General features: G+C 36.4%; 2 protein-coding genes across 4 annotated transcripts; both read left to right on the plus strand.

Moving 5' to 3' along the window:
- Nucleotides 1-72: 72 nt before the first annotated feature.
- Nucleotides 73-6,474, plus strand: LOC114456308 (endophilin-B1-like). 3 transcript variants are annotated; one of them, XM_028437970.1, is made up of 11 exons: nt 79-470; nt 545-686; nt 1,918-2,046; nt 2,118-2,251; nt 3,128-3,220; nt 3,315-3,398; nt 3,503-3,526; nt 4,466-4,555; nt 4,684-4,784; nt 5,857-6,050; nt 6,104-6,474. In XM_028437970.1, exons 1-10 carry the CDS (start codon nt 414-416, stop codon nt 6,038-6,040), a joined length of 1,038 nt encoding a protein of 345 aa, XP_028293771.1. In that variant the 5' UTR covers nt 79-413; the 3' UTR covers nt 6,041-6,050; nt 6,104-6,474. The 3 variants fall into 3 exon arrangements, with proteins under 3 accessions (XP_028293772.1, XP_028293771.1, XP_028293770.1); XM_028437969.1 differs by having other exon boundaries at nt 86-470; nt 5,857-6,473; XM_028437971.1 differs by lacking the exons at nt 4,466-4,555; nt 4,684-4,784; nt 6,104-6,474 and having other exon boundaries at nt 73-470; nt 5,857-6,022.
- A 5,245-nt stretch (nt 6,475-11,719) lies between these two features.
- LOC114456309 (pentraxin-related protein PTX3-like) lies at nt 11,720-14,642 on the plus strand. Its single transcript, XM_028437972.1, has 2 exons — nt 11,720-11,906; nt 14,102-14,642. The coding sequence occupies exons 1-2, from the start codon at nt 11,780-11,782 to the stop codon at nt 14,626-14,628; spliced, it is 654 nt and encodes a 217-aa protein (XP_028293773.1). The 5' UTR covers nt 11,720-11,779; the 3' UTR covers nt 14,629-14,642.
- The last annotated feature ends 1,447 nt before the right edge of the window (nt 14,643-16,089 follow it).

Genomic DNA, 16,089 nt, shown 5'->3' on the forward strand with positions numbered 1-16,089 from the left:
ACCGGAAGTTCCTTCAACGTAAAGGTTTGTTGACAGAACAAATACTTTCTCCATATCCCTCTTTATTGTTTAACGAACACACCCGACTGAGGTCGTGAATGTTACGAGATAGAAAATGGTCGTAGTTGATGGTTAAAATCTTTTTTAAAGACACTTTTTGACGGTAAGTGTGAACAGTGATTTTTTTTTTTTTTTTTTTTTAACTGCGCCGCACCTGCCGCGGTGCATTCACGGACTGTCGGAGATTCCGGCTCGTAATCCGGTTCTAAGGAGGCGGGTTGAACTTAACTTGTTACCCGGTTGAAGCCACCTCGGGACCGGCTTTCCTGCTGGCGTTTACTCGGTGTTGGTGAGTTAAATTCTGCTTCACCGTGACCTTCACCCAGTGGTCCGCGGACAGTGGCGGGGCCGTCATGGAGCTATCGCGGCTGGTCGTAGATGCTGGTCAGCTGATCAACAGAGCCGTTCAGGTGACGAACACAAACACAGTCAATAAACACTTTATCCACACGTGTTTTATTAATAGTTTAATTAATTCCTCCAGTACACCGGGGAGAGCCTCGGTCAGGCCGATAAAACCGAGCTGGAGCCCGGGCTGGAGAAGCTTCTGACCCGGGCTGAAGCGACGAAGACGTGGACCGAACAGATGATCAACCAGACCGAGGTTCTACTGCAGCCCAGTCCCGGTGACGTCATCATCATCAATACTTATTATTTATACAACCATATTCAGTTGAAGTAAATCTGATCATTTTGATACAGAGAGATGGGGAACTTTTATCAGAAAACACAACAACACGTGATTGTAGCTGATCTGAGGGTCACGTGATCAACATTAATTCTAACAGCAGTAGAATAAAAACCAATCCGATCTTTAATGCAGGAAACCACAGAGTTGTATTTTTGTTGTCTTTTCATCTATTTTTCTGTTATTTTGTGTGTTTTCTGAGTTTATTTTATTTATTAAGTGTGTATTTTGTGTATTGTTATCCTATTTTGTGTATGTTTGTGGATTTCTGCTGTTTTTTGAGTCGTAAAGTGTGTTTTTATTGTCTTGTTTTTGCTGTCTTGAGTAACTTTGTGCTTCATATTGTGTTTTTGGAGGCATTTCTCAGTATTTATTTTTTTGTCATTTTGTATTGTATTATCCCATTTTGTGTGTTTGTTGATTTCTGTTGTTGTTTTTTGAGTCATTGTGTTTTGTTGAGTTTGGTATTTTTGTTATTTTGTATTTTCCTCTCATTTTGTGTCTTTTTGTTTCTCATTGTTTGTGTTTTGTTGATTTTTGAAGTCATTACGTGTTTTCGTTGCCATTTTGGAGTCATTTTTGTGTCATTTTTGTTATTAGTAATAATAATACATTTTATTTCGCTGGGCCTTTCAAAGTTTTTTGTGTTTGTTTTTAGTAATAATAATTTGTTTTGGAGTCGTTTTTGTTTAACTTTTGTAATTTCTGTTTTCCTTTTGTTTTTTGTCATTTTGTGTGTTTTTGGAGTCATTTTTGTGTTTGTTTTAATGAAAAAATAAATTAAATACATGACACTTGAAATAAATTTTAAAAATTCTCAATGAAAAAATGGAAATTCTATAAGAAAAAAAACTCATAATGTTACAATGGGTAATGAGGTCATATTTTTACAAGAAGAAAGCCATAAATTCATTATTACAGCATTCTTATAATATTATGTATAGAATTAAAGTCATATTATTATAACTTTATTTTTGAAGTGTAAAAAGAAAGAAAGAAGCCCTCAGTGTGTCGTTAGAAAGTAAATATAATTTGTCTGATGGTAAATTTACACTTGGCGTGGCTCTATCCAATCAGCAGTGTGTGTTTACGTGTGTGTTCACAGTGAAACATACAGGATGTAAATGAATAAATAATTAATTTTAATGAATGTGTGTGTGTTTAAACAGGAGCGAGGATGGAGGAGCGGCTCTACGAGCGTCTCCAGTGGAGCGTTCCTCCTCGACCTCGAGCCTCTGACCTACTGGGAGATCACATGATCCAGGCTGGGATGGAGATTGGCTCCACCACACCCTATGGTAAACCTGTGTGTTATTATATACAGTACAGTGTGTGTTTATGAAACGTAGTGTTTGTGTTCATGTTAAAGGGACGGCTCTGTTGAGATGTGGAGAAACCCAGAAACATCTGGGAGAAGCAGAGAGGAAGTTCACTCAGAGCATCAACATCCACTTCATCAACCCTCTGAGACGCTTCACTGAGGACGAGTACACGCACGTACAGGTGAAACACGCCCCCCCAGGGTCACATGATCAACAACAACCAATCAGAGCATTAACATAGGAAACTACAAAGAGTTTGGTTGTTTATGTCGTCGATTTCTGTCGTTTATGTATAATATTGTTTTTCAGTGTGTGTTTTTTGTGTATTTTTATAGTTGTTTTCATATATTTTTTTTGTAATGTTTGTTTTTTGGATTAATGTTAGTGTTTCTTTGTTGTTTTGTCTGCTTTTTGGAATCATTTTGTGTACTTTTTTTATTGTCATTTAGTGTATTTTTCTGTATTTTTTCCAGTAATTCCGTGTATTTTCATTTGTTTTGTGGAGTCATTTTGTCATTGATTTGTATCTTTCTAGTCATTTGATATTTTTTTGTTGTTTGTGTGTTTTTAAAAGTAATTCTGTATTTTTGGGGTCATTTTGTCCATTTTTGTTGTTTTGCATCATTTTCATGTTTTTTTAATTTATTTTTTGTTTGTTTATTGTCATTTGTGTGTTTTGGGAATAATTGTATGTATTTTTGTTGTTTTGTCAGCTTATGGGGGTCATTTTGTATAGTTTTTTGTCATTTTGTGTGTTTTTGGGGTCATTTTGTCTATTTCTGTTCTTTGGTATCATTTTAGATCCATTTCAGTGGGTTTTTTGCAATCAGTTTGTTTTTTATTGTCATTTTGTATGTTTTTGGAGTCATTTTAACAATTATGTTTAAACTGTCAATTGTTGTTATGTATCTTTTGAGTATTTTTCTGTCATTTTGTGTATTGTCTTGCTTTTTTTTGCGTTGCCCATGTGTGTTAACCCTTTCTCATCCACCCATCACGTGCACTTCATCACGTGTGCACTAAGGCTCACCGTGTCGTTCATCTCCGTTTGTTCCAGAACGAGCGCAGGATGCTGGTGAATAAACGTCTGGATTTAGACGTGGCTAAAAACAGGCTGAGGAAAGCTCAGGAGGCTGAGCACGAGTCCAGAGTGAGTCACACACACACACACACACACACACACACACACACACACACACACACACCTGTTCTCTTTAGATACATCCCTCTGTTGTTTCCATCAGAACCTGAACTCCAATCCACTGGAAGACGATTATTTGTCCCACGTCTCCTACATGTTCAGCTTCCTGCGAGTCAAGTGGCTGAAGGTCAGTGATCATGTGATGATGTGACCTTCAGCGATCATGTGACTAACGTGTAAAGAACGAGCTGTGAAGGTCATTCCTTTACTTTCATTTTTCTTTCCTCACAGATTTGGGCTCAGGAGATCGCTCAGGTAACTTTACTTTACACTTTTATGACCATCTTCTGTCTTTGAATAAATCACAAGAGACACAACAATTGTATCTGATCTGAGGGTCACATGATCAACATTCATGTTAACATTTAACCCATTGACCAATCAGAGCATTAACACAGCAAACTACAAATTCTCTACATATACAATATATTTTTTTTGTCATTTTATGCGTTAATAGAATCCTTTCTGGGTATTTATGTTGTTGTTTTGCATGTTATTGTCTTCTTTGTATATTTTGGTCATTTTGTGCATTTTTCCTCTCATTCTGTGTAATGTTCAGTTTTTGGAGCAGTTTTTGTGTATTTTTGTTGTCCTTTTGCAACTTCTGGAGTCATTTATGTATATTATTATTGTTGTTGTCCCATAGTGTTTTTTTCTTTTGTGCATTTTTTGGTGTCATTTCTATTTATTTATGTTCTTTTTTTGCAATTTTTGGAGTCATTTTTTGTGTTTTTGTTGTCCTATTGTATAATTATCTGACTTTTTATGTTTTCTTTTTGTGTATTTGGGGTCATTTTGTGTATTTTTGAGGAAAGTTTTTGTGCAATTTTCTGTTAATTTGTTTTCTGAGTCATTTTATGTGTTAATATAATCATTTCTGGCTCTTTATGTTGTTGTTTTATTGTCTTTTTTTATGTATTTTGGGCCTGTGTGTTGTTGTTTTAAGTCATTTTAGTGTGTCTTATGTTGTTTTACATTATTTGGAGCAATTATTTCTTTGGTCATTTTGTGTGTTTTGAGGAACATTTTTGTTGTTGTTTTGCATTTTTGGAGTCCTTTTTTTAAAAAAATGTTTTTGTGTCTTTTGGGAGTCATTTTGTGTGATTCCTTTGGTGGCTGCACAAAATAAGACAGAGGGCCGCGAGTTAATCATAAAACATGTGTGCGTGTGTGTGCGTGTGCGTGTGTGTGTAGGCTGAGATGGAGCTGAGGATCTGTCAGAGTGTTTTTGATCGTCAGTCTGAAATCACTAAACGTGCTCTACAAGGACTTGACAACACTCACGTATGTACACACAAACCCGGACACACAGTGTTACACTCCTACAGCTACACAACACAGTGTGTGTGTGTGTGTGTGTGTGTGTGTGTGTGTGTGTGTGTGTGTGTGTGTGTGTGTGTGTGTGTTTTCAGTCCAGTCATGTGAACGTTCTGAGTGACTTCGTGGAGGCTCAGGCCTGTTTCTACGCTCAGTGTCACCAACAAACTCAGGAGCTTCAGAAGCAGCTCAACATGTATGTTCACGCTCTGACCACGCCCTGTTCACGCTCTGACCACGCCCTGTTCACCCTCTGACCACGCCCTGTTCACGCTCTGACCACGCCCTGTTCACACTCTGACCACGCCCTGTTCACGCTCTGACCACGCCCTGTAACCCTCTGACCATGCCTTGTTCACGCTCTGACCACGCCCTGTTCACCCTCTGACCACGCCCTGTAACCCTCTGACCATGCCCTGTTCACGCTCTGACCACGCCCTGTTCACCCTCTGACCACGCCCTGTAACCCTCTGACCACGCCATGTTCACCCTCTGACCACGCCCTGTTCACCCTCTGACCACGCCCTGTTCACGCTTTGACCACAGTTTGACCACAATGTGTTTTTTTTTGACTATCTGTTATTTTCTATTTTTTTTATGTGATTCTGTGTATTTTTTGTAAATCTATATGTTTTTGGGCCATTTTGTTTATTTTTTTAGTCTTTTTCATGTATTTGGTTGTTTGTGGGGTTTTTTGAGTAATTTTGTATATTTGTTGTTATTTGTGTGTTACTGGAGTCATTTTACATATTTTTGTTGCTGTTTTATGTCTTTTTGAAATAATTAGTATTTTTTTTGTTGTTTTGTTTTTCCACCATCTTTTTTTTTTTTAGTCCTTTTGTGTGTTTTGGGATTTATTTTATAATAATAATAATAATAATACATTGTATTTTATATAGAGCGCTTTACAGAATTAAGGCATTATTCTTTCACTCCACACTTAGTGGTGGTAAGCTACTATTGTAGCCACAGCTGCTCTGGGGCAGACTGACGGAAGTGAGGTTGCCATAGTGAACCATAGGCCCCTCCCACCACCACCAACACTCACACACACTACATTCATACTCATTTTTGTGTATTTCCTTTGTAGCAATGCACCAAACTTATATTATTAAGTATTTACAGTGAGATTAAAACTAAAAAACTGAAATTTCAAACATCAATTAATCTTTGATTTATTGATCCATGAGGTCACTGTGTCTTTATCTGAAAACAAATGAATATTTCTCGTCTCCATCATCTTATTAAACTGTTCTTGTTCTCTGCAGCATTCCAGCCGTTCTCTGCTCTAATAACTGGCGTACTACAGTAGAACCTCCCACATGTAGTGATGTCACTGCGGTGGATCCTCAACCTGTGGTTGTTCATCAGCTCCCAGACTTTGACCAGGATTCATGGACTGTACAATGTTCTTCACTCAGAGCTGAGAAGGAAACGGCTTCAGAGACCTGACAGGACAAACATCCGACCTGACAGGACAAACATCCGACAGGACAAACATCCGACAGGACAAACATCCGACAGGACAAACACGACCCGACGGGACAAACACGACCCGACAGGACAAACATCCGACAGGACAAACACGACCCGACAGGACAAACACGACCCGACGGGACAAACACGACCCGACAGGACAAACATCCGACAGGACAAACACGACCCGACGGGACAAACACGACCCGACAGGACAAACATCCGACAGGACAAACATAGGGACAGGACAAACACGACCCGACGGGACAAACATCCGACGGGACAAACACGACCCGACGGGACAAACACGACCCGACGGGACAAACACGACCCGACAGGACAAACATCCGACAGGACAAACATCCGACAGGACAAACACGACCCGACGGGACAAACACGACCCGACAGGACAAACATCCGACAGGACAAACATAGGGACAGGACAAACACGACCCGACGGGACAAACATCCGACGGGACAAACACGACCCGACGGGACAAACACGACCCGACGGGACAAACACGACCCGACAGGACAAACATCCGACAGGACAAACATCCGACAGGACAAACACGACCCGACGGGACAAACACGACCCGACAGGACAAACATCCGACAGGACAAACACGACCCGACGGGACAAACACGACCCGACAGGACAAACATAGGGACAGGACAAACACGACCCGACGGGACAAACATCCGACGGGACAAACACGACCCGACGGGACAAACACGACCCGACGGGACAAACACGACCCGACGGGACAAACACGACCCGACGTGACAAACATCCGACAGGACAAACATCCGACAGGACAAGCATCCGACAGGACAAACATCCGACAGGACAAACATCTGTTACGGTGAAATTTACGGTTACCTCGTCTTTGACTTGAAAACACACTCTGTGGTGATAAATGATGAAGACCAGACAGGAGAGATGATGAAGTAATAAAAAATGATTTAATCTAAACTAAATAAAAAGGTACAAAGCGGGATAGACAAAGAAATGGTCTCCTCTGGCCAGAGGAGAGACACGAAGAAGGACCCAAAAGTTCCTTTCACACACATTTGTACCCCACTGTCCCACCTCCCCCCTTCCACCGACAACAAAGAAGAGACCAGGGGGGGAAGGTCAGTCTGCCGGAGGTGACACCTCCGATGTCGGGGTGGGTTTGGATGTGCTCTGGCCTTGGAGATTAAACTGAGGCCAACTGACATTCCTTTAGAGAAGCTGTATCATGGGAGTATGGGTCCACTGACTTTACAGGAAGAGGAAAAGACATCAGACAGGAGTGGAAAGTTACAAATTGGGGTATTAAGTTGAATGAGATCAAAAAGCAAATATGAGTATACATAATTAATCAATTTTGCCACCACACATCCGACGGGACAAACACGACCCGACGGGACAAACACGACCACACTAATGTTCCTACTCTGAGTGATGACGCAGACAGAGATACGACCGTGGTCGGTGAAGAACCAATCAGAGAGTCAGGATAGATCAGCTGATCCTCCATACGTCCTGCTTTAAAAATCACCATCAACAAGTTTATGTTCATATAAACACACTGAGGTTTATTTTAACCAATCACAAGCTACGGTTGCAAAAGAGGCGGAGCATTTCCGGTTAATTTCCATGGGAACTTAAGCTTGAGATTTTTGGAAATATTTAAAAATACAAACTATTCATTTATTTATGTATATATTTATTCATTTATTAATGAAATATTAATAAATGTATTAATTTATTTATGTTTATTCATTTATTTCACCTTTTTTTAATACCTGGTTCTCATTTCCAGTGACATTTGTTCGTTGGAATCAACTGGAAATTGAACTCTGTGTGTGCGCGTGTGTGTGCGCGTGAGAGAGACACCTTAAAAAAGGAGTGTGTGTTTATTGACGGGAACATGTGAGCTCATTTTCCACATGAAGCACACGGTTCTCTCTCTCTCTCTCTCTCTCTCTCTCTGTGTGTGTAGTTTTTTTTAACCCTTATCGCCCCTAAATAAACGTCAATAATTGGAATAGTTGAAGTTTCCACGTCCAGATGTTTCTCCTTTTCTTCCCGTCTTTGCTTCTCTGTGTCTTTTTCTGGGACTCTGGATGGAAACATGTTTCATAGCTGACATATTATGAACATTTAGATCATTATTCTTTCATTTGTGATGGAAAGCCACGTAAAACAGGATGTTCTATATCATTGTTAAAATGTGTACACATGAAAAATACATCTAAATGTTAAAAGTAAATGATAAATGTAAATAGAAATGTTACATTCATGTCTAAATGCGAATGTAAATGTTGAATCTAAATGTTAAATTTAAATCTACTTTAGCAACATTTAGATTTATATTTACATTTAACATTTAAATTCCCGTTTAGCATTTAGGTTTAGATTTAGATTTAACATTAAGATTTACATTTAACATATAAAGATTTAGATTTAACATTTATATTTACATTTAATTTTAGATTTACATTTAACATTTATGTTTAGATTTAATATTTAGATTAGCATTTAAAAATTAGGTATACATTTAACATTTAGATTCAACATTTATATTTACATATAACATTTAGATTCAACATTTATATTTACATATAACATTTAGATTTGCATTTAACATTTAAATTTCGATTTAACATTTACATTTAGATGTATTTTCCATGTGTACACATTTTTAACTATGATATTGAACACATTTCTCTCTCATGAACGAAAAATGAGCTAAATGTAAATATGTCGGCTATGAAACGGTGACCGAGTTTATACATTCAGCGTCCTATACAAACATATACATTACAAACGTATACATTACAAATATCATATACATTACAAATATCATATACATTACAAACATACATTACAAACATATACATTACAAATATATACATTACATACATATTCATTACAAACATCATATACATTACATACATCACAAACAAACATTACATAAATCACACATTGTTGCTTAATGTCTGTAAAATTGTAAAGATGTGTAAATAAACGTCTTAATGCCAATCAAGAATAAAAAACTGTTTTTGTCTTTTATTTTGTAAATACCAGGGAAACTTTCCCACGGTTGATTTAATGTGAGGTTTAACAATGTTTGACATTCCTGAGGAAAACATCCTGGCATGCTGCGCCCGAGGTCAAAGTGTGTGTGTGTGTGTTAAACACACCTTCCAAAGTGATTACATCGATTGGAAGCAGATTTTCTACTATTGATCAGAGCAGCTACAGTCGAAAAGCTTCAGCTTTATGAATAAAATTTAGCATTTTTAATTTCTCCATTTAACGACATAATAAACATCTCCAATGTTGCTGACTTTGTCCTTTTCTCTCATAAAACAGTAATAGATTCATCTGTGTGTGTGTGTGTGTGTGTGTGTGTGTGTGTGTGTGTGTGTGTGTGTGTGTGTGTGTCTGCTTCACTGAGTCATATTATTTCCAGCATATTTTTGTGTTTCCACATTCTGCAACTCAGCAGATATTACAGAGCTTTGTGTGAGAGGAAATAAAAGAGGAAATAATATGTTTTAAATATTATGGCATCAGCGCTAAAGGTGTTTCAGAGAAAGTGGTGCAGTTTTAACCTCATTTTGGGATGTTTTTTCATGTCATTTTTGTGTATTTCTTATTGTGTTGTATATTTTTTTTGTCATGTTGTATTTTAGTCTCATTTTCTGTGCATTTTGTGCCTTTTTTCTGTCTATTTTGAGGGATTTTCTTTGTCTATTTTTCCTGTTTTGTGTATTTTTCTCTCATTTTTTATGTGTTTTTTCCATAATTTTGTGTTTTTTTTTATTTTGTGTATATTTTGTTATTGCTTTGTATATTTTTGGGTCACATGATCACATTTTCCTCATTTTCCGTGCCTTTTGTGAGTTGCTTTGTGTTTTTGGAAAATTGTGATTTCTTTTCTGTTCATTTTGTGTATTTTTCCTGTTTTGTTTTTTTTTCTCTCATTTTGTATGTGTTTTTGAGTCATTTTGACTATTTTCATTATTGATTTGTATATTTTGTGTGTTTTGCAAGGAGTTTTGTGTGTTATTGTTGTATTTTGTGTGTTTTGAGGGTCATTTTTATGTATTTTTGTTGACATTTTGTATATATTTTTTTGTGTTTTGGAGGCGTTTTGTGTGTTTACTGAGCGCTGCATGTAGCCCACGTCTGCTTTAAGGAGTTTGTTTGTTTTCTTACGATTTACACAGAAATTTGTCTTAAAATTGAAGTAATAATAATAATCCCCAAGCTCCAACGCTGCATTATGACTCAAAAACATTTTTGTGTCCTAAATCTTATTTTTATCAGGTTATGATCTGTGTGAAAGATATTTTTTATCTTCTCTCATATTGTCTTCATGTGTTCTAATAATAATAATAATATCTACACTCTGTCCTCCTTTCAGTTATTTGGGACAAAAAGCTTTCGCCCACAAAAAACCACAAACTCTCCTAAACTACAGCAGTGAACAGCATGTTTTCCATCTTTCTGTGTGTAATGTGTTACGACTCTTTCCTTCTGCAGCCCACAGGGACAGAATATGTGTAGGTGTTGGTGTTAAAACAGCGTCTGGTGGCACATGATGAATGTTTAACTGAAATAGAAAGAAAACGCCTCATAGAGGAGGGAAAAGAATGAGAAAAATCCATCGTAAACACAGATTAAATGTAAATGTCATGATTTTATTTTGATAGTGTTTTATGTCACATTTGTCTGTTCCTCTGACCTTCACTGTGTGACCTTCAGCTCAGAACAATCGCTTTAGAGGAAACAAAACTTTTGCTTCCTCTGAGAGGTCCATCGTGTTTGGGGGCCACATGTGGCCCTCAAAATAGATGAAAAAAAAAAAAAAAAAACACACACAAAATGACAAAACAACAAAAATACTCAAAATTACTCCAAAAACACACATTATAACAACAGAAATACACAAAATTACTTTAAAAACAAACATTGCGACAATAAAAAAAATAAAAAAGAATACTAAAACATGCAAAAATACTCCAAGAACACAATATGACAGCACAAAATACACAAAATGAGAAAAAAATATATGACAACAATTACAATATGCTAAATTACTCAAAAAACACAATGAAAGTAAGAAAACAGCAAAAATACATGAACTAACATCAATAATACAGAAAATTACCCCAAAACACACATTATGACAACACAAATACACAAAATGACAACAAAAATATACAAAAATGTCTTTAAAAATACAATATGACAATAAAAATATGAAAAAACAAATGAGCTAAAATTTACAAAACAACTATAAAAATATGTAAAAATGAACAAACTACCATCAAAAATACATCAAATGACCCCAAAACACATATTATGCCAACAAAATACACAAAATTACAAAAAAAAATATTGGACAACATTCACATAAATAAAGATAAAATTTACAAAACAACAATAAAATAATGCAAAATGACTCAAAAACACACTAAATGACTGTAAGAAATATATATCCAAAACAACAGTGAGTATAAGTCAGACTCCTCAAAAAGTGAGCATTACTCCCCCTCTATGTCACACCCTCCTCCCTAAATCCCTCCCTATGGCTTCATAAACAGTCGCCCCTTCATCATCATCATCATCAGCTGCATCAGGAGGAACGTCACCTAACGAGCAGCAGCAGAAGTAGAATAATAATAATAATAATAATAATAATAATAAGTGTGATGATGTGGGGTCTGGTGTGTGTGCTGATGGTTTATGTGACGTCATCTCTGTGTGGAAACAACTTTGATTACGAAGGAAACTACGTCAACATCTACGACAACATGATTTCTGAGGCTCAGCAGGATGGTAGGACTTTATTATTTCATTTACAGGTGGAGTTATTATGTTATTAACATTCTAATATGTTATTATGTTAGAATATTATTATGTTATGTTAGAATATCAGTATTTCATTATGTCATTAAGTCATTATGTTATTATGTCATTAAGTCATTATGTTATTATGTTATTATTTTGTGTATTTTGAGTCATTTTCTGTGTTTTTCTCTCATTTAATGTGTTTTTAGTCATTTTGGTAAACATGTTGCTGTGTGTTGTTGGTGGTAAATATTAAATATCAGAGTTCACGATACGATACGGTGGACAATAATGGGCAATAAGATATTTTTTGTTGTAAAGGTAAAAAGTCTTTTTTTTAAGGACAGATTCTCTTTTAATCTGGCCATAATATTAAAAAAAAATCAACATATTTAATATAACTTCAACGCCGTGTTGCGTCACCATCAGGATTATCTTAATGTTTCTATAAATTTAATTAATCAGCAACGAATTTACAGCCTAATTTAGACTCAAATTTCATTTAAATGACGTCAAAATTAGTCCCACACAGAAACCACTGTTTCCTCGACTTTGTCAATAGTTAAATATCTGTGAGTGTTTATGTTTTGCCAAGAGGAAGTTAGGAAAGTCACGTCCGGCGTTGCATCAGCGTAACATCCTCTAAAACCACAGCCTCCAAAAACACTGTTTGGTTTTTTGGTCCATTTTTATTTTCAATGTGTGTGTTTTTTAATTATGTTTGTGCATTTTAGTTATCTTGTGTATTTTTTCATTGTGTGTGTTTTTTAATTATTATCTGGTATATTCTTCTCTCCTTTATGAAGTTGTTATAATGTTTGTTCTTTTTGTTATTCATTTTTATGTGGTTTTGCAGTCATTTGTGAGTTTATGTTGCTGTTTTATGTTTTATTCTGTTGTCTTTTGTGTGTTTTAATTACATTTTGTATATTTTTTCTGCATATTATAGGAGAACATGCAAACTCCACCCACTCCTCTGAGCACTCACACACAGGCAACTGAACAAAAGGACAACAAAAACACACCACAACTACAAAATCAACACAAGAATATGCAAGACACACACAACACAATAACAGACAAAATACACACAAAAATAAGAATTTACAAAACAGTAAAAAAAAATGACCAAAAAACAAACAAAAAAATCTAAATCCCAAAAAAACCCAAAATGTAAGAAGATTTTATAAATATATATAAATATAAACTCTGAAAACACAACAAAAATGTGCTCTTTGTAGTTTCCTGTGTTAATGCTCTGATTGGTTGTTATTCTAATGCTGATATGATTGTAGATCATGTGACCCTCAGTTCAGATACAATCACATGTTTGTGGCCCCGCCCCCTGTGATAACATGCTGTATCTGTGTGTTAACCTTTGCAGGATAGGCAGGTATAGAGTATGAACGAGTGGATTATTTCTCTGTTTTTTCTAGTTTTAATGAGTTTTCCTGAATAAACTAATTCTGATGACCGCGTAAGTCTGCCTGTCTTGGCCTTGGGCCTCCCTCCCAGTGGCCGAGTCAGCACTTATTATAAAGATGATGAATCTTTTCCTGTTTATTGATAAGCTAACAGCGACGTTCACAGACGAGTCCATGTCTGCTCTAGTGGTTATGTTATGATTCAATTATAATTGAATTGTTCGAGGCATAATTGTGATCTACGTTGAATTATCTTTGAAACGATATATCACACGACTATGTTCCCATAAATTTGGAAATTACCTGAAAAGGGGGGGTGGCCCCCCGGGCCCCATTTAAAAAAAAAAAGGGCTCAGAGCGAAAAAAGAACCGATCTAACGAGAACTAACGGAGGAGTAGTCATTTGAAAAACTGGCGCCCCCCGTGACATGTAGAGGGTCATGTGTCAATGATTCTATAACATCAACTGTCTTAATATTTGACTCACAAATAAATGATAAATCAACTTTTGTTTTTTTTTTCCTGGGCCTCAAATCTAAAATCTGGCTCAGATCTGTGATGCGTCCACATAGATTATAGCAAACATATTTCAGCACCATACATTCATAAATAACAGAGGAGTGATTTTAACTATTGTACACAACAACAACAACAAAGTGAGGGGTGTTAGGAGTCCGGTAGCTCGGCCTAAAAACAAAGATTAGAAGCTTAATGAAACGTGTTTGTGCAGTAATCTAATAAATGTTTGATGTTTTCCAGGTAACTCTCCTCCTGCTCCTCCTACTCCTCTGGCTCCTCCTCCTGCTCCGTGCCATGCAGATCTCTCTCGCTGGGACAAGCTCTTCATCTTTCTGGAAGATTCTGAGATGAGGCAGAGGATGCTGCAGGAAGCTGTGGAGCAGTGCTGCGCAGGGATGAGAGTGTGCGTAGACCGTCGGAGAAAGGGGGAGGAGCTACAGCAGAGCCTGGTAGAGCTGAGAGCAGACGAGGTAGAGAGGGAGAGGAGGATGAACTCCACCCTGCACATGCTGCTACAGCTCAGACACGAGGACAGTGGTCGTCTGAAGAGGCTGGAGGAGGAGGTGATGATGATGATGATGATGATGGGGAGGACGAAGCCTCTGACCCCTGGTCTCAAAGAACCAGGAAGAACCTCCTCCCTACAAAGGTCTCTGACCTCCATCCAATCAGATCTACAGAAGCTTCAGCTGCAGATCAACAAAGTCATTGATGAGGAAGAAGAGACGAAGAAGAACAGAGGAGACATGTTCACTGTCACCACATGAAGAAGAAGAAGAAGAAGAAGAAGAAGAAGAAGAAGAAGAAGAAGAAGAAGAAGAAGAAGAAGAAGAAGAAGAAGAAGAAGAAGAAGAAGAAGAAGAAGAAGAAGAAGAAGAAGAAGAAGAAGAAGAAGAAGAAGAAGATCTTTATACCAAAAACATTTCACATGTTTTTATTTTTTTAGAATGTAATACATTAAAATATATAATGAATCATTAGGGAAAATATTCTGCCTTTAACTGTCATTTCAACAAACACATCAACCTAAAAAAAATATGATTTTTTTACCAATGAATCCTTAATTATTCAATATTGACACTGTAAATAATCTGGATGTAAATAATCTTTTGGTGACACTCACTGTGATGGGTTAAAATGAGTTAAAAATGTAAAGTCATACAGGGAAGGTCACAATATTTGGAAAAGATAGAGTTTATTGGTGCTACAGATCCATGACGATGCGGAGAATCTTCCATCTATTATGTGTCCTGACCTGGTTTTTACCTTAAACCTTATCAAAGTGTGGAGATCTATAACGTTTGTGGGTGGGTGAGGGAGATGATGCATCAAGTCATCAACAACATGTTGTGAAGGATCCTCCACTGTTTTTATAAATCTGACCTAAAGCCTTTGAAATGTCCTTATTAGTAGATCTATGTCTAATAAAACACATTATTTTGCACCATATTTGTGCAGAATATAGACATAGATCTGCTCTACATCCTATATATCTGGTGGACATGTCAGCTCCTCTAAATAGTCACAAAGTCAGTGTGTGTTTGGGTCTGGAACATGTTCAGTAATCTACTTAGCATATGTCTCAGCTCCCTGTAATGTGATCAGCTTAGAGCTATGAACATAGACTGTTCACATCACTAATGATCTTTGATATTTTCTTGTTATTTTGTGCATTTAAAAAAAAAAAAACTATTTTGTGTATTTGTGTGCGTTTTGGAAGTTATTTGTGTTCGTTTTTGTTATCATTCAACATGTTTTGGGGTATTTTTGTTGAACTGTCTTTTTTTGGAGTTATTTTCTATTTTGTAATTTCATTTTGTATTTTTGTGCAATTTTATTGTCCTTTCGATTGCCTCAATTCTTTTTTTTAATAAACTGATGAACTTAAAAGTCAAAATATTCCAGAACTTAAAATGCTGATGACTGATGAATTAAGTAAGTAAATAAAGTTATTATTTTATTAATAATCCCTATTTAAAACAACATAAATAACAGGACTCTATCATTCTTAGCATATAAGGACTTCATTATATAAAGTTGTTTTTAGTTATACTTACTTTATAGTTCCATTTACTCAAAAAATATTAGTTAAAGTTGCTCAAGAAGGAAGAAGATGTGACACCAACTAACATAATTAAGTTTTTGTGAGTTTTTGGAGTCATTTTGTGCATTTATTTTGGCAGATACACAACATTCCCCATATCTGTTTTACATATTAATATTCATGA

The sequence above is a fragment of the Gouania willdenowi genome, chromosome 22 (genome assembly GCF_900634775.1).
Source record: "Gouania willdenowi chromosome 22, fGouWil2.1, whole genome shotgun sequence".
In the NCBI taxonomy this organism is placed as follows: domain Eukaryota; kingdom Metazoa; phylum Chordata; class Actinopteri; order Blenniiformes; family Gobiesocidae; genus Gouania; species Gouania willdenowi.